Here is a 24,858-nt window from a genome sequence, read left to right as displayed (position 1 = left end):
GAATTAAAAACTGACATGCCACGCAGCTGAGACGCTTGCGCCACGCATCCAGTGTGTCGCCGGCCTCAGTTAAAATGAGTGAGGAATGTGGGGAGCGACAGAGCGCGTGTTCCAATGAACAACAACTCCCATGAGCCTACGCTCTTTCCCGACGTCATCAAAGTACGTCTCATGTTATTGTTTTGATTGAGTGACCCCTGGTGGCCAAAAATTCCATACTGCACGTTTAATATAATGCAACCATTCCTTTAATTCAGATGCTATCTTGAATCTGAAGACACCCGAATCATTTTTCCTTTTTTCCTCTGCATTAGCAAAAGAGTTGTTAAAAACAAATCCACCTTATTAAGCGAGGGAGAGACAGACAGAGGAAGAGATAGGCTAAGCGATAGTCTTCTTATCCTTATTACTACCCAACTGCCACACATGCCTCTCACTTCAGCACGAACAGAACAAGTGGACAAGAGAGATGAGTGAAAGACAGAAGATCACCATGGAGACAAGAAGTCAAGCAAGAAAGAAAAAAAATATTGAGAGGAGAGAGATTAGGGGCCTTTAGATAAGCATAGAGATATTCATTTATAGTATAACTCCCAAAGACAAATCACAATCTCCTGAAAGTCAACATGAAAATTAACCCTATTTACTTTTAATAGCCTCCTGGTCTTATGTAATGCTGTGCTCCACCTCTGAAATGATTTTCAATTTCAGCTGATGACACTTATCTCTCTTATCTTTTCTGGTTTCACTTGGAATTGCGTCATGTTATCGAAATTAAATTGAGTGGAAAATCTCAGCTGTTGTTTCGACACTTGAGTTGATAATGAGATTTTCTTTTACTGTCTATGGATTAAACGGAAAGTTCTGGTTATGTTTCCTGCTTCTATTATCACAGATGTGTCTCTCTCAACAAATGTCTCAAAATGTCTGAAAAAGTCATTTCAAACCAAGTGCAAATTATCTTAACTAGTAGACCATGTTCACACAGCAGCAGAAAACGGTTTTCATTTATGTATTTCAGTACACTTTACTGTCATTTTCTGTTTTTATGATAGTAAAAACCGCATTCGATAACCAAACACACACAACCGAATTTTGTTCACTTTTTTGAGTGAAAGGAACCGTGTCTGTGTGTTGAGCGTTTTGTGTGATTTTGGTAACTCACAGATGGAGATATGGAGATACAATATGAGCCGTCATATTAAGGTTTTAGGTTTTATGTCCCATCAGTGTCTTTCCTCCGGGGCTGCTCCCGTCAGTTTTGTGATCTCCTGCGCGCGACTCATAAATCGGCTGTCGGTTAATTCAAATTTTGACCTCGCGAATCCACTGGCCAGACTTTTGTTGTTAAAAAATGTTATTCGACTTTCTGTGCTAATGCCCGTCCACACCAGCGAACAATATTGTCTGTTTGTTCCATAGACTGTATAAAGGTTTATTCTTATGGTTTCTAAGCACACGTGCGTCTGCCCCTTTAAATTCTCGAGCTCGTTAAAGCAGGATTTATTCTAATTGGCTGTCAATGTTTTTTTTTTAATCGTTCATCAAAAAAAAAAAACATTCTGAAAGTGATTCCAACGATGTCGTTGCTCTGTGCCTTTATCATTATAGTTGTGGTGTAGTGGACTCTTTACCGTTTATCTTTAGTTATCGTCCTTGGTGTGACGGGCCATTATTGTAGACATCGCTTTTCTTAATATTTCTTTTAACCATCATTAGGGCTACATTAGCCTACACAGCAGGCGCGAGAACAAAAATTGAGATTTGACGTAAGTTAGCATACTTTTCCACGCGACTCGAATACTTAATCAAGTATTTCAGCTATTGCGTGAATCTAAATGGAAAAATTCGTCATAATTTAAAAATAAAAATGTATTAATTCGTTCATTTATATTATGATTAATATTCTGATTGACTATTGATGCTTTGGCTGAAAAAAGGGACAGTTATACCAAAAATGTGTCATTGACATTATATAGTGTGAACTTCCTTATTCTCGTAGAAGTAAAATGATTATTAAAACTTAATAGTTATTTAATAGTTGTCGTCCTTCATGGTGCATTAATAGGCTAGCCTACTTAAATGAAGCTTAACTGAAAACCCCTACTGGCCATTAGCCTTTGTCTTCTGAGTTATAAAAAGCTAACTCTGAGCAATATAAATTGGCCGTTCTGCTGCAAGTGTGGGTATACTAATGCATAAAAACAAACATCTATGATCTGTGAGTCATTCCCACACACTTTAGTACCTGTTATATTCTCTCCAGACTGCTGTGTATCGAGGGCCATTGTGGTGCCTGTTGGTTTCTGTTGTCTTCGGAATTACAACCCTTGATTGAGATTCTAGGAACCACACAATGTTGCTGTCAATCTCCCCAGCAACCAGAGGGAAGGAGAGATGGAAAAAGAGAGAGAGAAATAGATAGAGACAGAGATTTGGAGACGAGAAGCAGCATAAGGGATGCAGAATGTAAAAAAAAAAAAAAAAGAACTAATTGACTGATAGATTTCATTGCTTGTATTTATAAGAATGACAGCAGAGAGACGATGCAGCGCTCCCGTTCTATTCTAATTGACATTCATCCTCTCCACCTCCTCCCTTCTTCCCTCCCTCCATCCGCCCACCGTGCCGTCAGCCCATCCTAACATGCTGAACACAGCTCTGGGTAACTGATGCTTTCATTGAGCCAAATCAAATCAACAGCCTTCAGAACAGGCCAAGCATATAAGCTCTACTCAAACTGTCAGTTTACAGAACCAACAGAAATCTGCTGTATTCTCAAAGCTCTAGGCTCCTTCAATTCAGCTACATTCATATAACTTATGGTTTTAGTTCATAAAATATATCAATGATAACATTTTGGGGTAGTAAATTGAACAAACGCTAAGTAACAATATTGTGCGATGAACATGATAGCTCAAAACATGAGACTATTTGAAGGGAGGTGTGCTATTACTCCTTTTAAGTGACCAAAATCATGCTAAATTGAGACCAGAAGTATGACTTCTGGACTTTGACATTGAAGGAAAGACTTGAGCCGTATCTAGAGAGGGACTCAGTGTTTATCCACCCACACATACCAGAAAATATGTGCCTCATGTTTGCTTTTTCTTCTGTCACTGGCTATATTTATAACTGTGAAATCAGTATTAGGAATAAAATAATGTCATACATGTGAAAATCAACTGAGAATTGAACAAATAGCTGTAACTGGGCTTAGAGGAAGAAAAAAAATTAGAAGAAAAAAAAACGTTCTATCATGACAATTCTCAGAAGATTTTAGCATGGTATTGGATATGACAATGTTATTATATTTGGTCTTGGTAAAATCTGCTACACTGCTGAATTGCTGCTGCTGGATATTGCTGATGTAGATTATTGATGCTGATGTTGCTGGTGCAAAGCAAGTGAAGGAAATTTTTAGTACTGCTAATACATATACCGATATGGTGCTGTGAGTATTTAAAACATACTGCTGCTGCACAAATAGCAAATAAAATAACAGTTAACAGATCTATACAGGGGGAGCTGGGGAAGGTGGAGGGTTTCAGAGAAACTGAAAGCATGCTGCCAATCACTCTAACTGAATGCTAACCAGCCATATAAATGTAAAGCAGCAAGCTCAATGGCTGTGTATGCTATTCAATTTTGCATGTCAGGTACATTTATCTTGTTTTAATATGTTTAGAATATCAGACAAATTGTTTCATTCTGATACCTTAAATGCATTATGTTTTACATACCTTATTTTAGCCACTCTACTGGTAACAGGTAAAGTTCAGTTTCATGTGAAAACATAAAATCATTCATTCCTGCTTTGTTCATTAGACCTAATTAATGTGCAGAATCCTGCTTATACAAAGAGAATCCCTCGTCAAGCCTCCTACACATCTCTTGGCGATCGTCTGCAGTGTTGGGAAGGTTACTTTGGAAATGTAATAGGTTACAGATTACAAGTTACCCTATTTAAAATGTAATAGTAGTGTAACTTTTTTAATTACTTTAATAAAGTAATGTAACTAATTACTTTTGAGTACATTTTGATTACTTTTATAAATTTCTAATGAATGTTAATTTGCAACTGTAAATCATCTTCAACCATTTTACAAATTGCAGGTTTAACCTTACAGTAGTGCTCAATACTGTCAGACTTTCACCATCCTTCATCACTTAAATTAAGATGATCACATTTGAACACATCCACCACACAATCAGACTTTACTTAGAGATTGATCTGAAGTTCAAAGCAGATTTAAAATCAAAAGAAATTGTTTATAGATACTGTTTTTGAAACCAAATCTTTGCATAACTACAGGCATCTAACTGCATCTAACAATGGTTTGGGGAAAAATAGTTAATAAAAAAATAAAAGAATATACATCAACTCAAATACGGTTATCTAATAAGCATGTGTCCTATTTTGTGTACTAAACTCCTGAAACATTGGTGTCTTTCTGAAACACTGCTGTCTCTTTGTATATGATATGATGATAGTTTCTCAAAATAAGTAAAAAATGCTCATGAAGTGACTGTTCTAGAGATTAATTTCCATGAGGGGCGGACTGGGGAAAAAAATAGGCTGGGAAATCTAACACTCATACACCCACAACCCATTCTGAAACATGGACAACCCTATTTTTTTTTTTTGGACCTGACATCAAAAATATTTGAGGTTGGGGGACTTGCAACGTAATTAAGAGTTCTCTCCTGAACTGCACCTTCACTTCCATTATCCATCCATCTCTCTCATGACTTTAATACTGAAGATTTTTATTTGACTTTTACCATGTTTTGTAAGTGCAATTTTGTTTTTTTGGCAAATGAATTACCACTTGTATTTATTTTTACTACAAATTCCATAATTAAACCACGGTTAGTGCCATACCATAGGCTATATTAATTTTCCTAAGGGTTGTGTTTTTGTATCCACTAGCTCCCCCTAAACCTATGATAAAATATGATGATTTGTCTGGTATCTTACTACTGTAACATTACAAAAGATAATAATGACGTCGTTTATACAGTATTTTGAGTGATTGCGAGCAATGTGCTGCTGCTGCTTGACTAAGTTAACAAAGACAAAACTACATTAGCATCTTTACAGATGAAACTGACCTGCACCTGAAACCCTGAACAGAAGTGTCGCTTCTCTGCTCCAGCTGTGCGCTTACACATCTCACTCCGGTCTCTCTCTCTCTCATTGATTACTCGGAGTCTGATCCAAACCGTTCGGCGGAGGCGCGGAGAGCGCGCGAGCCCAACCATTGCCAGTCACGACTAACCGATTCATGATTTATTAGAAATTTAATTATCGAATGGCGGATTCGGAAATAATCGCTTTAGTATATTCGGCCTGCAATTATACAATAACAATATTAAAGTAGAAGGCCAAATCGTCTGCCAGGCCACCGGGAATAATCCCGGTTCTCCCGATGTCCAGTCAGCGCCTGATTTCCACAGGCACGCAGAACGTGCAGGATTAAATTTCAGTCTTTTTGCGGCTTAATATTCACAGACATCAGTCCATATCGGGTTTTGATTCAAGTGTACTGACCTACTTTTGATTTATTCGTCCAAAATGTGGCATATTGCGTCCGCGTTATAGGCTGAATTCCATTTTTATGACTGGATTCTACGAATGTGTTTTCCGCGTCTCGGAGATTATGGGCCATATGTCTTAGTGTAATTTGGGAAAGAAATAAGCTGTATGTGGATGTGTGTAAATATTCAAATGTAATCCTCTTTGTAATCGTTACAATTTTCATAAGTAACTGTAATTTAATTACTCATTTTTTCTTAGTAACTGTAACTGATTACTGTTACATTTATTTTGTAATTAAATTACGTAACGCCGTTACATGTAACTAGTTACTCCCCAACACTGATCGTCTGTCACAGTCCACGCACACATGACTGTAACCTCCTGCTGACACATCCACAACGCCTATTTATAGCCAACTCCAGCAAGATGTGCTTCAGAGTCATCTCTGCAGCATTGTTTTCCCCATCCACTAACCAGTCTCTGCTAGAACAATCATCACATCAACAGAGGGGATGCTCTAATATCGTTAAAGGGAGAAAATTGAAAAGTTCAATAGGCTGTGGATTGATTTCCTTTTAATCTTACTGAGAAAGCTGGGGGGAGTTTTAGAAAGAGAATTCAGGAGAACACCTAGGACTTCTCCTGATTGCTAACGGAATTCAGAAGATATGTATTTTTTATGAATCAAGAAGACAAAAATAGAAAAGACTGTTTGTTTTTACAGCCATGGAAACATCCCATAATGCTCACACACAGGCTTATGACTCATCTGACCATGTGACTGCTCCACTAACGTCAAGAGAGGCCTGTCTCACCCCTTTCTCCCCAGAGTGCAGTCAGTTGACTGTGGGTTACGAGTCCAGAATCAGTTTGTGCTAAAAATAATATAAGAAATATATTCACTGTTCTGATTCTGTACTGTAGGGACTAACATGCCTTTTTATATGGCTCTCCGGAGATAAATATAAGTTCCTGATGTTAAATTACAGCTTCTTCAGACCACCATATTGGTTTCTAGGTTCTTTAAGCACCAGATTTAAGCTTAACTCTCATCTTGTGCTCTGGTCATTTTTATATTTTCTAGTTTAGCATTATCGCATTGGACTCACACAGGGTATAAAAAAACTGATAATTTTTATAGTTCTGTCTTTTTTTTCCCCCCACTTTATAATACTTGTCATGTTCCCCATCCAAAAATGAACAACCCACAAAATATGCTTATAAATTATGCTATGTAATAAGCAAATATTGGATTCAATATTTTTTCTGCCAATTTTCTTTCAATTAGCACAGGTTCTGTATTTATTTTTAGAACTGATTGATCCTAGCCCTTATGAGCAGCTTATGCTCCTCTTCTTAAGTGCTAATGCACCTCACTGGCAAAAAGGTCAACAAATAATGATTTTTTTTTCATTAAAAAACTGAGGTGCATACAGTACGTTAAGACCAATTAGGCTTATGATCAATCAGTTCCAAAAAGAAATAAAAAGCCTGTTCTACTTGAAAGAAAGGAGCTGACAAAAAGGCTGAATCCAAGATTTATTTATAATACAGCAGAATTATTATTATTATTATTTTTTTTTAAAGTATGGTAATTTTTGACCATGAAAACCAAATTAGGCAAACGATTTTAAGCGCAGCACTACAGTTAAATACCCAGGATAGCATGTCAAAAATAACAAGTCCAAGTTAGGTGTTTTTGCAAAACAAAGTAAAACTCTTTTTTCTTTTCTTTTTGTACTTGGAAAGTAGAGCTAAAAATACTTCAAACTATATGCTTCTTAGAGAGAGAGAGAGAGAGAGAGAGAGAGAGAGAGAGAGAGAGAGAGAGAGAGAGAGAGAGAGAGAGAGAGAGAGAGAGAGAGAGAGAGAGAGAGAGAGTGAGAGACTCAAAAAACAAAGCTTTCTCCGCAGAGACGTTTTGTCCGTGTTCCAGGAAAAGTGATCAAGTACAAATGAGTGTCATCTTGGCACTAATGTCACTAGGGCACATTATTCAGCTGCTGACAGGCCTCACCGCAGGATCTAATAGATGCTCGAGAATGTAGGTGTCTAGGGACAGTGGAAGAGATCCACAACCGGCAGATGTATATTTATCTGAGACCTTGCTCTCCCCGACGAGTCCCACAGTGCGTTTGTGCGTTTTTGTGTGTGACTCATCGCCTGACGATTTAACTCGCCTGTGACGCCTGTGTGTATAGAAAGACAGCGAACAAACCATTTTTACATCGCACACCTATGATATCCTCATTACTAATCTACTACAATCATTAAATAATATTTTTAAAGTAACTGATATATGCCTGCATTAGAAATGTTTTGCAATTTAATTTACCATATATTCCACTCTCGGAAAAAAAGTGCCAGTGGCCTTTTAAAAGGTACTAATATGTAGCTTAATATACTAATATATTAATCTGTAACATTTAGGGGTAAATAGGATATAAAGAAGTACCTTTATCGTTTGTGCATTTGGGTACCGCCCCAGTAAAAGCTTTGTATCTTTTTTTTATATATATAAAAGTGTGGCATAATTAGCTTTACAATTGTAAAAATCATGGTATTTTCTCTTTAGGAAGCTTCAGAAACATTCTACCGTCTTGTTTACATCTTTTTTATATATATATTTCATTGACAGCTTAAACCAATTTAACAGTTTTATTGCATTATACAATTAGACAACACATTCACTGTATTGCAAAAGCGTCTGTTTAGTCATAGGCTATGGTAAAATACTGTAAGGATATATGCTATGCAAATTTAGTTATACCTTTCTGTTGTTCACAAAAAGCACTATCCTCTTCTTTATGAATAAAACATACCTAAAATATAGACCAAGAGGTTAATGCAAGAGGTTCAGTTTCTCAGAGATAAACGTTGTGAATGGTTACCATCGGTACGAATGGATTCAGAGCCGCGGAATTACGTGAGCATCGGTGACGCATCGGTCAGGTGCCGCCTCATATAGCGCGGGGAGCTGTCCGGTGCTGAAACACAACCGAAGCGCATTGAGGCAGCACTGAGGACATGCTGTTCACGCTCATTCACATTCTCTGAGCTCTACACAAAAGGTACGACGGCTCATTTTAAATTTTTGTGTGTTCACAAAATGACGCTCAGTGAAAACAGTTAACGTATGCGCTAGTCTGCTTTGCGAGGGTTACAGACGAGTAACGTTAGAGCTTTTGTTCCTTTTCTTTCCGGCTTTGTTGATAAGATACTATCACTCATCAGCAGCATATCTCATCTGTGGATTATCTACTCGATTTCGTCGCGAAAAGATCAGTGAAATGTATTCCAACTAGACTGTTTTTTAAATCGAGATTTGTTCTTACAAACACATTTGAAAATATCAATAGTTCTGTTCTCAGAGATCCGTAGCCACAAGTGAAAGGTTACCTTGACAACAGGCGGTGACTCATCCAGTGCTGTTGTCATTTAAAAACATGTTGTGTTCTGACTGATCTCATTGCTGCTCTGGCGTTCATAGCGTCGCTGCTTCTCGGTCTGGGAAACAATTTTAACAACTCTAAGAACTGATTTCATAGGTAGTTTTTAAACTTGAACAGAATTGTAGCTACACTACATGCATTTTAAATATCAAGGTTGCACCATTAATAAAAACACTGCATGGATTAACTGTTTTATGCTTGTTTATCTCTAGGCTGTATGATGTTGTCTCTACCAAAACTGTCCGTCGGAGGGGTGGCAGTCCTGCTTGTTTCCCTTCTCCAAACACTAACCGTGCAGAGCGCCTCCGTGCGCCAACATCGCCTGCGAGGCGGAGACCAGAGTGGCTTCCTTGCTCCCAGCTCCGATATGATCAAAGCTCTGGAGTACATCGAAAGCTTGAAGCAGAGAGCCGATGGACCAGAGAGTCCAACAGGGGACTACGACGAGGTGGACAAATTCCGCTTTCTAGTGCAGCTTGCCTCCCAACAGGACGAGAACACACCCACGCGTGAGGATGCCACCCGTTGGCCTGAAAACAAGGTGCCACAGTGGGTTCGATCTCTGCTGCAGGTGCTTGAACAAGCTGGAGAGACTCCGGCAAGCCAGCCAGTGCCTGGAAACGAACAGCGTTCTCACAAGAGCAGACGCCCGGTGGTAGACGCAGAGAGCCCTGCTAGAGACTACGGGGGCTTCGTGAAGCCGCACAAGAAGTATCCGCTGATGTTTGAGGATGAGGAGAACGGCAGGGACAGCAAGCGTGCGACTGAGGATTTGGACGAGCAGTACACCCCTCAGAGCCTTGCCAACATGCGCTCTATTTTCGAAGAGCTTGGTAAACTATCTGCCATGCAGAACCAGAAACGAGAGAACCAGGATGATGAAGATGCCGAAGATGACGGAGACCTCTACAAGGTTAGAAACCTGGCGTACGAGGATGTGACCGGAGGGGAGGAATGGGTACCGCTAGAGGAGCAGCTCGAGACGGAGGAAGTAGTTAAAGGAAGCCGTGAAGAATACGAACGAGGGCTAGGAGATAACAGAGAGCAGGGCAAGGCCATTGATAGACGAGCTAGCCCTACTGAAGACGATGATGAGAACCCAGACGATGACACAAAACTTGTGGATTACTACCTGTTGAAGGTCTTGGAGATGACAAACCAGGCACAAAAACGGGACCTGATGGAAGGAAGGAAGAGGCTACTGTCCCAACCCTCTCTAATCGACCCTAGGGCTATCAAACAACTGCTGTCAGCTATTTCAACGAAGCTCCAGGTGCCTCCAGAGGACCTGGTTGGAATGCTCTTCATGGAGGAAACCAGAAAACAACAACAACGCCTTCCTGAGACCCAGCTGGCTCGGAAGCCCAGCCAACCTCGGTTTAAGAGCCGTGTCATCAAGTATTACAACGGTCGACAGCCTGAAGTCACAGTGAGCGATATCCATCCTGATGTCAAAACGGAGGATATCCTGAAAGTCCTTGGGTTAGGGAATCTGGCCAATAAGAATGCAAAGTTTTCTTTGCTAAAGCAAAGGCCCTACAAAACAGCCATGGCAAAGTACTTCAACCCCAGTGGAAGACGGGGAAGCTTGTTCCTGTCCGAGTTAAACAAAGCTCCAAGCAAAAGAAAAGATGATTACAATGATGATGCAGTGGATGAGGATGAAGAGTCAACCTTCCTAGCAGCCAAACTCCTGACTGAGTACCCCGACACCAGCTCGAGCGATCGCAAGAGAGCCATCGATTCTACCATGAACGGACAGTTGCCTTATGATTTGTATGAGGAGGCCATGAAAGATTTCTTTGATCAGGTTGATAATGGAAAAAGCATGCCCACCAAAAGAGACACCCAAGGAAAAGAGGAGCCCGAAGCACCCCAAAAGCCGCCCACTCAAGATTTAGCACAGGAGACCGTAGATCAAACCCCACCTGTGCCTGGAACAGAAGAGGGTAAAGAGTATCACGGGAAAATGGTTGTAGGAATGTGAAGAGCCTGAGAGTGTATTTTTTTCCTCCTGCTCGTATTCTGACAAGTCCCACCCCTTGACCTTTTATCTATTTGATATGGTTGCTATGGCTACATGAACGACTTCTGAACTGTCCAAATTGCAAACTGGTTGTAAGAAACTCCTACTGTCCAATCCTGCCACAGAAGGGACTTGTCGGAGTATGAAAGGGGAAAAAAATATTGCTTACTCGTGGGACATGCCTATATCTCCTCAAAAGTTATTAAAAAAAGTAAACCGTTTAAAGTGCTTTAGTTATCATGGAATTCTATATGATGTAAATATATATGGTATATCAATGTGCGAGAGTTCAAGTGTATTTTATCTGTCGTTTATGAATTGGTGGTCCTCGAAATGTTTTCTTGTTCCTTTTGTTGGTATCAAGAGAATGTTCCTGTAGTCGTAGGACTCCCCTTGCTGCAATCTTTACAGGCTATTTCATTATCAAACCAATAAAGATGGATGTAATTCTCATTTATAAATCATTTTGTACGTGTTCTAAAGTGTGAGAAGAGAAACATGAATAAAGCATTACCGTATTATTTTTCCTCTCGCTGTATTATGCTGCCTTATTACACTGAACATGATTCAACATAAAAATATCATATGACTTAAAACAAGAAACATGAAACCCAGTATGTGTTAGATCTTAAAAGTGAAGAAAAAATATCACAAAAATGAAATTTACATTTGATGTCATAGAAAAAGCCAAGGACGTCCACTTGATGATACAGGACCTAAAACAGTGCCAAGCATAGTCTTATAATAAGAGATATTAATAGAAAACAAATCCATTATAGTGCACAAAAATAAACTGCTGGAGGGATTTTAGAGAGCACTGGATGCATTTAATTAGAGAAAATTGCAAACACTTGCCTGAGACTAAATCATATCAAAAAGACCATTTTAATAAGACAATATCAACAAAGTGTGCTGATAAAGCAGCATTAACATTTCATCAAAAATTAGTTTTCCTTTCTTGAACTAAATGTATTCTGAGACATGCAACATGTTTAAAAACCATGAAAAGGCACTTCAGAAAAGAAAAGGTTTAAGGTTATTGCAAATATTCACATCATATAAAATGATTTTGGTATACAAGTTGAAAATTATCAGCTGAATCTATGGTTGCATTTGTATATGCATGCTGGAGCCATCAAAGAAATTCTGCATAACATTTATTTTTATAAGCTGACATAACCTATTCAAAAACACAACATGAACCCTGATTCAGTTCTATTGAAATGTTAGTGGAATTGATAAAGGAGTTCATACAATCATTGAGAAGAAAATAATAATAATAATAAATAAGAAAAAAAAAATCTGCATCCCTCATAAATGACGTCTGTAATTTCTTGTCATGAAAAATTGTGTCCTGAGTGAAGGACACAACCTACACTGCGGAGGCAGGCTTCTTTCCCTTTTGTCACATTGTATCATGTCAGCTGCTGTCAGAAGGCTGGTTTGCTCATGTATTCTTCCATCGTCTGAAGAGAAGAAAACAGGCATATAACGGATTACCCTTTTGCATAATATTAAGTGACATCTCCAGGTTCCCTTTCCATGTAGAGGTGAACTCTTCTTCAGATGTATGGACCCTGCTTATTAGAATGATATGTGGACAACACATGATCAGATGCCATATGGGTCTTGAAGGAAGATATGACTCCAAAATGAAAATTAGGTAATTATTTATTCACGCTTGTGTCATTTATACCCCTTATGCTATAGTCCTGTGAGTGCTCAATATGCCAGCTTTGAATGGGAGTAAATCACATCATTTTCAATTTGGATTTCAATTTTCAAACTATTCTTTTAATAAGGCAGGCTGGGAAAGCTGGCATTTAGTGGTACTGAGAGTTGCTCTGTAAAACAACACTCTCAGACAGGTCTGTTTATTAATCTGTCTTTGTCAAATCTATAAAGTTTAATGAAGGTGATAGCCAAAGTAGAGCTTTATAACTGTGTGGGCAGAACCATTAAAACAGCTGCAGATTTTTTCAATCTGAAATGTCTGACTGAAATGTGTCCAATTATTATTATTTTAAAAAGTTCAGAACAGCAGCAATTTACAGGGATGGAAGATACTTTTTTCTACTATAAAACTGTTAAATAAAACTTATTTTCAGTTTCATTTTACAAACATATTAACCTAAATGCAGATTAAATTTAGTGTCTCACCTCTTGCAGCATATCGGAGGCCTCTACAGACTTTGCAATAGACTGTTTTGACGTCTCCTGAATCTCTCCACCCATCAGAAACTCATCCAGGATGAAATAAGCCTTCTCAAAGTTAAAGATGATGTCCAGCTCACATACCTGTAGGATAATATTACACAGACAGAAATTGGTATAAAAAAAGAATAAGAGACACAGAATAAAAGAACAAAAATTCAGTGTTCAGTCTATACAACAAAAAAAAATTAAATATAAACAATATTGTTTCATATATTTTATTAGATATATACAAATATTTGCTCCAGATGTGATAAATTAAGAAAATGTATTTACATTGCCAAAGTATTTGTCAAGTAGCTCCACATAACGGTGCAGAATCTCTAAAGCCAGAAGTTCATTATCCTGGTTCTCCAAAGCACAGCAGAAATACAGACTGGCGTACCTACAAACAAGTAGCAAAACACAGACGTATGCTTATTTTCATTCATAAAAAATACTGAAAATAGTACACACTATCCTCACAGTTGCCATCTACAGTCTCTGTAATGGAACGGCTCACATGGTAAATATCTGTATTAAAAAAAAAAAAAAAAAAAAAGGGAGGAAAGAACAGAGAGACCGGTTTAAGAAAGGTGTGAAATACAGATCTGAACCAGAAGAGTGTGAGTAACAGGCTCTCAGGAACACAAATGTGAAAACTCACTCTCAGAAACACGATGGTTTCAGTCCCTGACCGAAGGATATTCACCAGAAAAAAGCCAGGCTCTGAAGCATTAAAGTTTACAAGCACAATTAAACATTTTCTCTAAAATATTTCCATACCCACTCACAAAAACAAAAGTTCTTCAGTGGTTCTTTGAATTTTATTACTCAGAAAATCCCTCTTTTCGGTAATTTTCTACTATACAGGGTTAAAATATGGTTCCATAGATTAAAAAGCTCTTTATTTTTTATGATCAAATCAGTTCGGAAAAAATAAAAGCGACGTCTTATTTTACTTGGAAGGTCGCATTAATAAATGGATTGTAAATTATTTTTTATATTGATAAAGAGTATTTAATCTTCAAGTGACATTAAAATTTTTATAATACACCTTCTAACTGATTTATCATAATGAAAAGATGAAGCACTAATATTTCCCATTGTGAGCATTTGGGTCCATTTTCAGACACTATTGAGGGGTAATAGAGGGCCATTGTGTAAAAAGCTGCCACTAGGTTTGGCCAGAAAACAAGGAGGACTCAGAAAGGGGCATGTCGTCAGCTAATGACATAAGCAATAGCAGAAGAACTGGCCTGAACCAGTTCTAAAACTACAGCACAGGACGGGGCAACAAACTCGATTCCGGACGCAGAAACCTTCCCATGTGGTATTTTAATTAGCCCACATAAGATCTTGACAGCCGACTAGATTTTAGAATCTTTTGCTCACACCTTGTGATGACTAATGACCAAACACGAGCGCCTAGCAGCTGGGCTTTTAATTAATGCTGAATCTAACACCATCATTTTGTTTGAAACCAGCATGCTCTTACTGAAGACATACTGAAAATAGCCCGAAATTTAATCCTGCGGGACATTCTCCTTGGGCCTGGGATGAATGCTCACCTCTTATAGACAATTTTCAGGTCCTTCCAGTGCAGGAAGTTACATGTGCGTGGTTTTCTTGACAACACCATAGTGGTCATGTCCTTCACAATCTTCTTCCTCTCTCTCTCTGGCAGGGGCAGGAACCATTTCTGCAGCCGTAACTTCCCCTGACGACTGAACAGCAACAGGAAGTGCATCTGTCGGGAAAAAGAACATGTATTAATTAATGATGGTTTCATTCTTTCATCGTTTGGAGTGGGTGTTGTCTAGTGGTTAATGATCCAGGTTGGTTATCCAAAGGTTGTAGGTTCAAACCCCAAAGGTAATGAGTTACCAAGACTGTTCCTTTGAGTCACTATGCATGAGTGCCATTGCTAAATTAATTGCGAATAATCCTTTACTTTTCATTTTAAATTAATGTTGCTTTTTGTACTGGTCTGTATCATAAACTAAAACTTCATAGAAACATAACTGTTGCAATGCATTCAAAAGGAAAAATATCATAAATCTATGTACAAAATGCTCTTTATGCAGGGCTTTTCTGCAGATGCTGAAGGGAAGCAGATGGTAGACAGAAATTCAACACAGCAGGTGGACTAAAGGGTTTCACACTAGAGTCAAGGCCAAAATGATTCAAGTGGGTGGACGTCATTCTGTACCGAATCTGTAATTTCGTAGCAAATATTACGAAGTGTACCCATATCCTTACTATTTACAGTACCTCCCATCAACCACTTACACACATAACCACCATCACATTTTCCTTTAAATTTACAAGATCACATATGTGCCAAGATGAAGACTGCATTTGAACAGCTGTGCTGGAAATATGGTAGTGCATGAAAATATTTTTTTCCATCAATCTGTCGACTAAATTCATCACTGTCTTCAACTGAGAGGAGCTCTTCATTTTAGCATCTGTGCAATTTAACAACATGTCCCTCAACAACAGTCACATCTCAGGTTTGCAAATAAACAACATGGGGTAACTGCACCAGATTCTTTGTGGTTTGGCACAAACTTGACAATAGAGCCAACTAAACTTTTGAATACTCAAATGAATCTCACAGCTTTGCTCAGACATAGCGTCAATGCAAAAATCTTCCTGGCAACGTTACGGCTGAGTAACCTATCCTCAACGTATCTAGAGCTTGTGCACTAGTCTAGGTTATCATGGGTAAATCTTACCTAGATTTGCTCATGATAACATAGACTAGTGCACAAGCTCTAAATATGTTGAGCTGTGGCGCTCATGCGAGAAACGCAGGTTCATATCTGGCCTGCATTGTGTTCTGATCCCATTTCCCCCATATTTCCTCTCTCTGGTCTTGCGGAGCCTGTAAAAACAATTCTAGGAATTTTAGGAAACAGGAAATACACAGAAAAAGACCAACTGCACTTCAGACAAAGAACTAAAGATAACCTTTTCACTGTCTCACAAACTCAATCAATATGAGATTCAATATCCGTGAGACAAAGATCCTGTCAGCCACAGGATGGACCCCTGCGTGAATCCTTTCCACACAAGAACTAATCAGCTCAATGCAATGACACCAAGAACAAAATTTCGGAGAACTCCTCATTTCTCCTCCCCCTTCATTAGCACATTAATCTGGCAATGCTTGAAAAAGCTTTGTCTTCTCATAGACATACGTCACGGATGCAGAGAATGTGATGCTCTCTTACCGAGTCACACAAACTACTTTTTTCACAGAATTATCAGGTCACAACTATTAACAGAAACTATTACACAGAAACCTGAGTCACACCTCTGAAACAAGATTAAAAACACACAAAATAAATGGAACTGGGCTGTTCACTTTTATTGCTTGAAAAAGGCATTTCATAAGAAAAACTTGAGTACACAGAAATTAGTAATGATGAGCAATAAAACAGCGTTCAATACAGAGACATTTATAATAATTGAAACATTTTTTTTTTTAAATTACAGTTGTGAAGAAATATAAAAATGTGCAGTATAGCCTAAATCCCTGTGCAGAATACAGTATTCCACAGTGCAATTATTTCTAATGAACTGAAAAACTTTTAAATATAACGAAATCATTAATTATGCTGTCGAAAGTTACATTTTCTACACAAAATTTATTTTTTTTACTTCCAATATTTTGACTAGACATAAACTGCTGAATTAAACAGTGTAATGCAGTCATATGACAACAAGCAAATAGGCCTAACTATTCTAAATGTCTATTGATTATTGCATTGCATATTGCTTATTGTTTTGCATTAAAACAGCTACAGTATAATGCATTGTACAGTATAATATTGTTATATGCAATACACTAGAATTCCATATCCAGTTCATCAATGAATGTCTTATGAGTTGAAAAGTTGCCTACAATCCATAACAACACTTCCATCTCCTAATGATTAAAATTCAGAGACAAATTATTTTAGAACTGTTTCCACTTGTAAACAGAGCTGAATCTGTGCATATTTTTTCTCTCCCGATTCATATAAGATGGCATTTCACCAGAGAAAGCATTATGGATAGAGGACATTTTTTAAAGTTAAATTTGATTAATTTGTTTGTTACAAACAGCTTTTTCACTTTACAAGACAAAACTGATGGACTGGAGTGGTGTGGATTGTGATGTTTTTATCAGCTGTCTGGACTCTCATTCTGACGGCACCCATTCACTGCAGATGATTCATTGATGATATAATGCTAAATTTCTCAAATTCATCCAGATCTTGGATGGACTGAAGGCGAGTACATTTTAGGTGTGTTCCTGTGTCTCAGTGGGAGAGCATTGCGTTAACAGCGCAAAAGGTCATGGGTTCAATTCCCAGGGAACACACATACCGATAAAAAAAATGTATAGCCTGAATCCACTGTAAGTCGCTTTGGATAAAAGCATCTGCTAAATGTAAATGTACATTTTCTATGTAAAATGAGTAAGTTGAGTCCTAAGGTTTGTCCTCCTAAAGTCGATTGTTATGTTTAATGAGAGAATTAATGAATCTGCTACAAGCAACTCATTTTGCTTGCAAACACACATGCACACAGATGCAGGAACACCAGGTGGGGAAATGGAACCCTCAAGCTGCTTCATTGTTATGACCAAAACATGCTGGCAAAGAGTTTATTTGCTTCCTCAGTAAATCCTGATGAGAGACGAAAGTTGAAAACACAAGGAAAAAAACAAGGAAACAGAAGCATGCACTGCGTCGGGTCTACTATTGTGCTCCAGAGGAATATGATTCTCTCCTTACACACACACCCCTCTCCCTCTCTCCCACACACAAAGTTTCACCAGGGAAGGGTTTAAATGACGCTCCGAGCTTCCTCTTGAGCCTATTCCTGCTTAGATTTCAGTTCTGTGTTGCTCTGATTTCATTTTCCTTCTATTGTTTGGGTCGACACAGCTGTGAGCGGCTACAGCACACAGGAGAACATGCTTACTAACACACTCGCTGCAGTTTAAATGAGATTCTGCACTGTGTTGTTATCTCTTTGAAATTAAAAGGGCCACTTCTTCATCACTTGTAATTACTCAGATGCATACAGACAATATCAGATGAAGCATTGTGGACCTGCATGTATTGTATTACTATTCTGGAGAGAATTTGCCAACACTTACCAAATTCATATATATATATGCTGTAAATTATAATACTAATAATGATGTAATTCAATAAAAAATAAAATGTATTAAAATATTACTCAGTTTGAAAGTAAATTTATTTTTAGATTTATTTTACTATTTTAAGTTTTTTCATACAAACAGATATGTATGAGCAAAATTATTATTAGTAATATAGATTACTGACTGATTTCATTAGACAACATTATATTTTTACAGCATGATTTTCATGTAATTTGAGTATTAAAGTATTGTTTTTAAATGTATTAATACAGTCGTGGCCAAAAGTTGTGAGAATTACATAAATATTAGTTTTCAAAAAGTTTGCTGCTAAACTGCTTTTAGATCTTTGTTTCTGTGATGTACTGACATATAATTAAAAGCACTTCATACGTTTCAAAGGCTCTTATCGACAATTACATGACATTTATGCAAAGAGTCAGTATTTGCAGTGTTGGCCCTTCTTTTTCAGGACCTCTGCAATTTGACTGGGCATGCTCTCAATCAACTTCTGGGCCAAATCCTGTCTGATAGCAACCCATTCTTTCATAATCACTTCTTGGAGTTTGTCAGAATTAGTGGGTTTTTGTTTGTCCACCCGCCTCTTGAGGATTGACCACAAGTTCTCAATGGGATTAAGATCTGGGGAGTTTCCAGGCCATGGACCCAAAATTTCAACATTCTGGTCCCCGAGCTGCTTAGTTATCACTTTTGCCTTATGGCACGGTGCTCCATCGTGCTGGAAAATGCATTGTTCTTCACCAAACTGTTGTTGGATTGTTGGAAGAAGTTGCTGTTGGAGGGTGTTTTGGTACCATTCTTTATTCATGGCTGTGTTTTTGGGCAGAATTGTGCGTGAGCCCACTCCCTTGGATGAGAAGCAACCGCACACATGAATGGTGTCAGGATGCTTTACTGTTGGCATGACACAGGACTGATGGTAGCGCTCACCTTTTCTTCTCCGGAGAAGCCTTTTTCCAGATGCCCCAAACAATCGGAAAGGGGCTTCATCGGAGAATATGACTTTGCCCCAGTCCTCAGCAGTCCATTCACTATACTTTCTGCAGAAGATCAATCTGTCCCTGATGTTTTTTTTGGAGAGAAGTGGCTTCTTTGCTGCCCTTCTTGACACCAGGCCATCTTCCAAAAGTCTTGGCCTCACTGTGCGTGCAGATGCGCTCACATCTGCCTGCTGCCATTCCTGAGCAAGCTCTGCACTGGTGGCACTCCGATCCCACAGCTGAATCCTCTTTAGAAGACGATCCTGGCGCTTGCTGGACTTTCTTGGATGCCCTGAAGCCTTCTTTACAAGAATTGAACCTCTTTCCTTGAAGTTCTTGATGATCCTATAAATTGTTGATTTAGGTGCAATCTTAGTAGCCACAATATCCTTGCATGAGAAGCCATTTTTATGCAACACAATGATGGCTGCACGCGTTTCTTTGCAGGTCACCATGGTTAACAATGGAAGAACAATGATTTCAAGCATCACCCTCCTTTTAACATGTCAAGTCTGCCATTCTAACCCAATCAGCCTGACATAATGATCTCCAGCCTTGTGCTCGTCAACATTCTCACCTGAGTTAACAAGACGATTACTGAAATGATCTCAGCAGGTCCTTTAATGACAGCAATGAAATGCAGTGGAAAGGTTTTTTTGGGATTAAGTTAATTTCCATGGCAAAGAAGGACTATGCAATTCATCTGATCACTCTTCATAACATTCTGGAGTATATGCAAATTGCTATTATAAAAACTTACGCAGCAACTTTTCCAATTTCCAATATTTATGTAATTCTCAAAACTTTTGGCCACGACTGTAGTTAAAAAGATAAAGTGCAAAATATTAATAAATAAATTATATAGAAAAAATATAATTATTCAATATCAATATATTACTCAATATAAAAAAAAATGTAATAATAGCAAATGTTAACATTTCATTTGTTATACTGTGATTGGTTTATAAGGTACTCTTAACTCATTCTTCTTCATTCTTGCACACATTAACCAGAAGAACAAATAGCTCTTCTGTAAACATGTCAGCAGCAGTCAAACGTCAAACACTCTTTGTTCTAGTCAACTTCTAGTTGAACAACAAATAAACGAGTTTACCTGGCCGCCAAATCAAGTAAGCTAAACCAGAACTTTGCATGCACGTTTTCTTCAAACAAAGGTTTTATAACAATTTGCTTGCCGAGTGTCAAAATCTGACAATCCAGTATCGAGGGAAACGAACAAACCTGTTTGTCCAGACAGATGAGATTACTTTAACACCTTTAACTCCCTCAGCATTTAAATGACACCCGATTCATTTGCTCAGACTTTGAATAAAACAACTTTAGATGAATTACACCAGCTCTAAATGACACTGTTTTCTTTCTTTAAAAGCAGCTCATGAAGGACGGAAGTTTTAAAGTCCGCAGGTGAATTTGAATTTAAGTCCTGACACGTGCACGAGCTCAACCTGTGGAAGAAATCACCTGTGATCTAAATGTGTGCTTTTAGGCGAGGCAAAATAATAAACTGTGCAACTTACCATATTGAAGTAAGAAATACGGAAAGAATGTTGAAATCCACAAAATTCCTATCCACTTCCCGGCTGGTCAAGGCCGGAGTCATCGCTGCCCTTCCCAAACTGTGGAGAGAGAGAAAAGCTACGCATGCGCAGATGCGTATCTGAGCGGTCGCCTTTGTTTTCGCCTCCCATGTCTGAGCTCTGATTGGTTAAAGCATTGCACCTGTCTTGAAAGGGGCGGGACAACACCCTCCTCACATATTTTCCTGTACGTTACCTTTAAAACGCCTTTTGTAAATGCAACCTTCATATTTACGGATATAGATATGACATGAATGACTATGTTGTTAAGCAACCAACTTAAAAAACAATGAAGAATAAACTATTTTTGTCATAAAAATATAATATAATAATATTAATTAAAGTACAGTTTGCTATTATGAATATTATTATCTTGTTATTCACTTAAAAAAATTATTAATTGAATTTACTATTTTTTTTATGGTAAGTAGTTGCTTAATGGTAAGTGACTTGACTTGACTAAAATAAATTGATTGCAACCACTTACCATAAAAAAAAAATTGTAAATCCAATGAAACATTTTTTTTTCAGTGTTCCTCAGAATAATAACTGGCTTTATATGATAAATAACTGTTGGGTCAAAGTCTACCTTGTTGAGTCCTATTTCTTAACCAATTGAGTTTGAATGGAAGACGATTATTAATAAATTAATAATGTATTTTTATTTAAATTTTATGATCTTACTTTTTTCTTTTATGGTATTTATATATATCTTTTATTACACATGACGTGGATTCGTCTGTACTCAGAGCAATGTCTAAATCCAAAATGTCCAGTCAGGTTCTAGTCCAAGTTCATTCATAATTGAACTATGAATAAAACTATTCTTTATTCGTCATTTAACACTTCATTCTTCAGTGAAAATGTACACAAATTAGAAAGTAGGTTCACGGTAAATGAACAAAAAAATTACTATTTGTGTGTGTAATTAATAATTTTGCAATTACTAAATATTTTGGAAATGTACAAAATTTACGGGTCAAATACTTAGATTTTACTACATTTTGAAGTTTTTTCAAGCTTCAGTAGGTCTTGGAGGGTTTTTTTGGTTATTTGGAAAGTCATTTTTTAGCATAAAAGGCAAACACTTGAAAAATGAACACCACCTGACTTCATTTATTTGCATGACCTTGCTTGTGTATAATTGATTACCTATCATCTGACACTAGAGGGAGTCCTCTGGAGCTACAGTAGTCACATGCATCTGTCAGCAGTCACATCTCCAAGTAGGGGTTGCAGTCCAGTAGAGAAGAAACAATAAATTTGTCTCTGCAGGAACATAGTGTGGTTTATCAAGGGAATGAGAGAGTATACAAGGTAACTTACTTTTTGAATTTCTTACTGAATTCAGTTTGTGTTGTTGAGGTAATTGGGCTGCTTTACTGCTGATAACTTTTGAGAAAGTTTGTTGGAAATTATTTTCTAATTAGTGCAATAAGATGGTTTTCATTGCTATGATGATTTAATAATTTACTAAATGATTCTGGCCTGAGCATATATTCAGCAGCTGCTCAGAGCTGCTACAAAAACAAAGTCTTAAACTGTGTTCTTGCAAGCCAAATGTTGTTAGATGTAGTGGTTTCTTGCACAAATGTTATTTTTGAAGTTTCCCAAGTCATCTCCTCTGACATGCATTCATCCGAGCCCTCAGTTAAAGGTCAGTCATCAGTAGGCCTTATTGAGACCCCCGCCGCTCTCTCAAGTGCCCACACAGAAGCTCCTCTGGCCCCTGATCAGGGCTCTTGTCTTATGAGCTTTGTCTCAGATGCACAGAGGTCACATAACAGTTCAAGGATTGCCTTAAAACACACTTTTATGGACAACACAGCTCTTGAGGTTTTATGCTGGTTGTGTTTCTGATTTGATTCATGTGCTGGATGTTGTCAACAGGTCTGGATTTGAGAATGCCTCTAAGAGCTTTGTAGCAAAGGACCTGGATGTGTCCATGGTAGGCCGTTCCTTCATAATCACCGGAGCCAACAGCGGAATAGGGAAGGCAACGCTCATGGCCATAGCCAAAAAAGGTTTGTTTTACAGTCACACAAACACTTTTTAGGTAAAAGTATTATTTTTCCTACTATAAATCTATAGTATGATTGCAGGAGATGGTAGTATGGTACCTTAATACTGTGTATACCATTATGTCCTGAATGATTAGCATTTTCCTATACCATGGTAGATACAATATACATGTAGTTTTTGATAGTGAAAAAAAATTATATTAAGATTGATAATATAACATGTATATTAATACATACATCAATATTAAATAGATAATACAATACAATACTGTTGAAAGGTTTGGGCTTGGTAAGAATTGATGTTTTTGAAAGGCTCTTATGATCACTAAGTCTGCATATATTTGTGAAAAAATACAGTAACGTATATAGTAAAATTGTGAAATATTACAATTTAAAATAACTGTTGTTTGTTTCAGTTTATTAGTGTTAAATATAATTCATTCCTGTGATGGTAAAGCTGAATTTTCAGCATCATTACTCCAGTCTTCAGTGTCACATGATCCTTAAATAATTTAGACTCATTTATTGCTTATGTATCTACTGCAGGAGGTTTACATCCATGTGTTGGACCTCTCAGAGATGAGAAAGGTGTGGGAGTTTGGCCTTTAAGAAGGAGCACTCATTGCTTAGTGTTTTGGTATGAGTGTCAGAGAGCTCCTTTAAGAGATTCATCATACCTCACTATATTAAAGAAAATACCAGGATTCAGCTGAAGCTTACAGGTGCAGGACAGATAAAGACACATCCTCTCCTCTAATCTCTCTCAGATCAATAATGCCAGATGTATGGTGAACCAGAGGGAAATAAACTCTGACGGACTGGAATTTTTTGTTGCAACCAATAAACCTGGTAAGACACAAGTCAAATGTCATTATTTTTAAAAGTCTCTTATGCCCACCAATCTGTGTATGGCATCAAAAACAACGGCATACTCTTATACATTTACGCAATTAGCAGACACTTTTATTCAAAGCAACTGTTCAGTTTGCTGCTTAATATTTGTGTGGAAACTGTGGTACATACAGGATTCTTTAATGAATAGGGATGTATTGGAAATATTTTAAATCTTTTGTAACATTATAAATGTCTTTACAGCCACTATATTTGCTGATTTTTTTTTCCTTACAAAAATCTTCTATATAATATTCTTTTGTAGATATATTCTGTTCTAAAACATAGAACATGTTGGATGCAGTATTTAATCGAATCGTGTCCGCTGCAGGTGTTTATGTTCTGAATAAATGTCTGATTCCATTGCTTGAGAAGAGCAGGGACCCTCGTGTTGTGAGTGGATAAACAATATTGATCTCAACGCCTTGATTTATTAAATACAATTGAGCCTGAGACTGCAGTCTTTCACAATGTATATGTGAAGACACATACAGTTATTGTGTTTTTGACACAACCTGATAGATGTGTTTATATTTTAATAACAGCTATGTGTACACATCCACATGGTATCTGTTTCTCTCTCATATTGTGCCATATTTTGTATTTTAATCATGTGTTGTGATGATAATAATGTAGATCACTGTGTCATCGGGAGGGATGCTGCACAGAAACTAAACATAGACGACCTGCAGACTGAGTGAGCTACGTTTGATTGTATATGCACAAAACAAGGTATTTAGAGACAATATTTAGCGAATTAGTGTTTTGCCTCTTAATTTACTATTTTTGTTTTATCAGTGAATGATTGCTATTTTTATTGCTCATACATTTATTTATTTAGAAGACTTCAGGGTCAGCAGCACTATAGCAGCAAGACTATATGTTGAGCACAGACAAAACACCACTCACATTTTCTGTTTCAAAGTAATAGTCAGTGTGATATTTTAAGTTAAAAATGTAAAATTTAAAGAAA

The 24,858-nt window shown here is 37.6% G+C and overlaps 2 protein-coding genes and 1 long non-coding RNA gene across 5 annotated transcripts; 2 read left to right on the top strand and 1 right to left on the bottom strand.

Annotated features, from left to right (window-relative positions):
* Positions 1–8,461: 8,461 nt before the first annotated feature.
* Positions 8,462–11,547, top strand: LOC132096112 (secretogranin-2b-like). Of its 2 annotated transcripts, none has more exons than XM_059501293.1 (2): positions 8,462–8,613; positions 9,207–11,547. In XM_059501293.1, the coding sequence occupies exon 2, from the start codon at positions 9,212–9,214 to the stop codon at positions 10,979–10,981; it is 1,770 nt and encodes a 589-aa protein (XP_059357276.1). In that variant the 5' UTR covers positions 8,462–8,613; positions 9,207–9,211; the 3' UTR covers positions 10,982–11,547. The 2 variants fall into 2 exon arrangements, with proteins under 2 accessions (XP_059357276.1, XP_059357277.1); XM_059501294.1 differs by lacking the exon at positions 8,462–8,613 and adding an exon at positions 8,958–9,090.
* A 278-nt stretch (positions 11,548–11,825) lies between these two features.
* Positions 11,826–21,052, bottom strand: LOC132096113 (AP-1 complex subunit sigma-3-like). 2 transcript variants are annotated; one of them, XM_059501295.1, is made up of 5 exons: positions 20,914–21,052; positions 14,785–14,963; positions 13,511–13,619; positions 13,181–13,318; positions 11,826–12,486 (listed from the first exon to the last, which is right to left on the bottom strand). In XM_059501295.1, the coding sequence occupies exons 1-5, from the start codon at positions 20,914–20,916 to the stop codon at positions 12,451–12,453; spliced, it is 465 nt and encodes a 154-aa protein (XP_059357278.1). In that variant the 5' UTR covers positions 20,917–21,052; the 3' UTR covers positions 11,826–12,450. The 2 variants fall into 2 exon arrangements, with proteins under 2 accessions (XP_059357278.1, XP_059357279.1); XM_059501296.1 differs by lacking the exon at positions 20,914–21,052 and adding an exon at positions 20,618–20,752.
* Positions 21,053–22,168: 1,116 nt separating this feature from the next.
* Positions 22,169–24,333, top strand: LOC132096111 (uncharacterized). Its single transcript, XR_009422555.1, has 4 exons — positions 22,169–22,290; positions 22,864–22,997; positions 23,762–23,843; positions 24,217–24,333. It is a non-coding gene; the product is annotated as an uncharacterized LOC132096111 (long non-coding RNA).
* The last annotated feature ends 525 nt before the right edge of the window (positions 24,334–24,858 follow it).

Source organism: Carassius carassius, chromosome 20 (genome assembly GCF_963082965.1).
Source record: "Carassius carassius chromosome 20, fCarCar2.1, whole genome shotgun sequence".
Lineage (NCBI taxonomy): Eukaryota > Metazoa > Chordata > Actinopteri > Cypriniformes > Cyprinidae > Carassius > Carassius carassius.
This window is presented reverse-complemented; position numbering and strand designations above follow the sequence as displayed.

Excerpts from the sequence above, each read along its gene's own strand:
- LOC132096113 (XM_059501295.1), bottom strand. Across the intron at positions 13,620-14,784 it reads CTGAAAATTGTCTATAAGAG|GTACGCCAGTCTGTATTTCT; the intron begins GTGAGCATTCAT and ends ACTTGTTTGTAG. Across the intron at positions 13,319-13,510 it reads TTGACAAATACTTTGGCAAT|GTATGTGAGCTGGACATCAT; the intron begins GTAAATACATTT and ends ATTATCCTACAG.
- LOC132096112 (XM_059501293.1), top strand. The coding sequence starts at position 9,212 with ATGATGTTGTCTCTACCAAAACTGTCCGTCGGAGGGGTGGCAGTCCTG.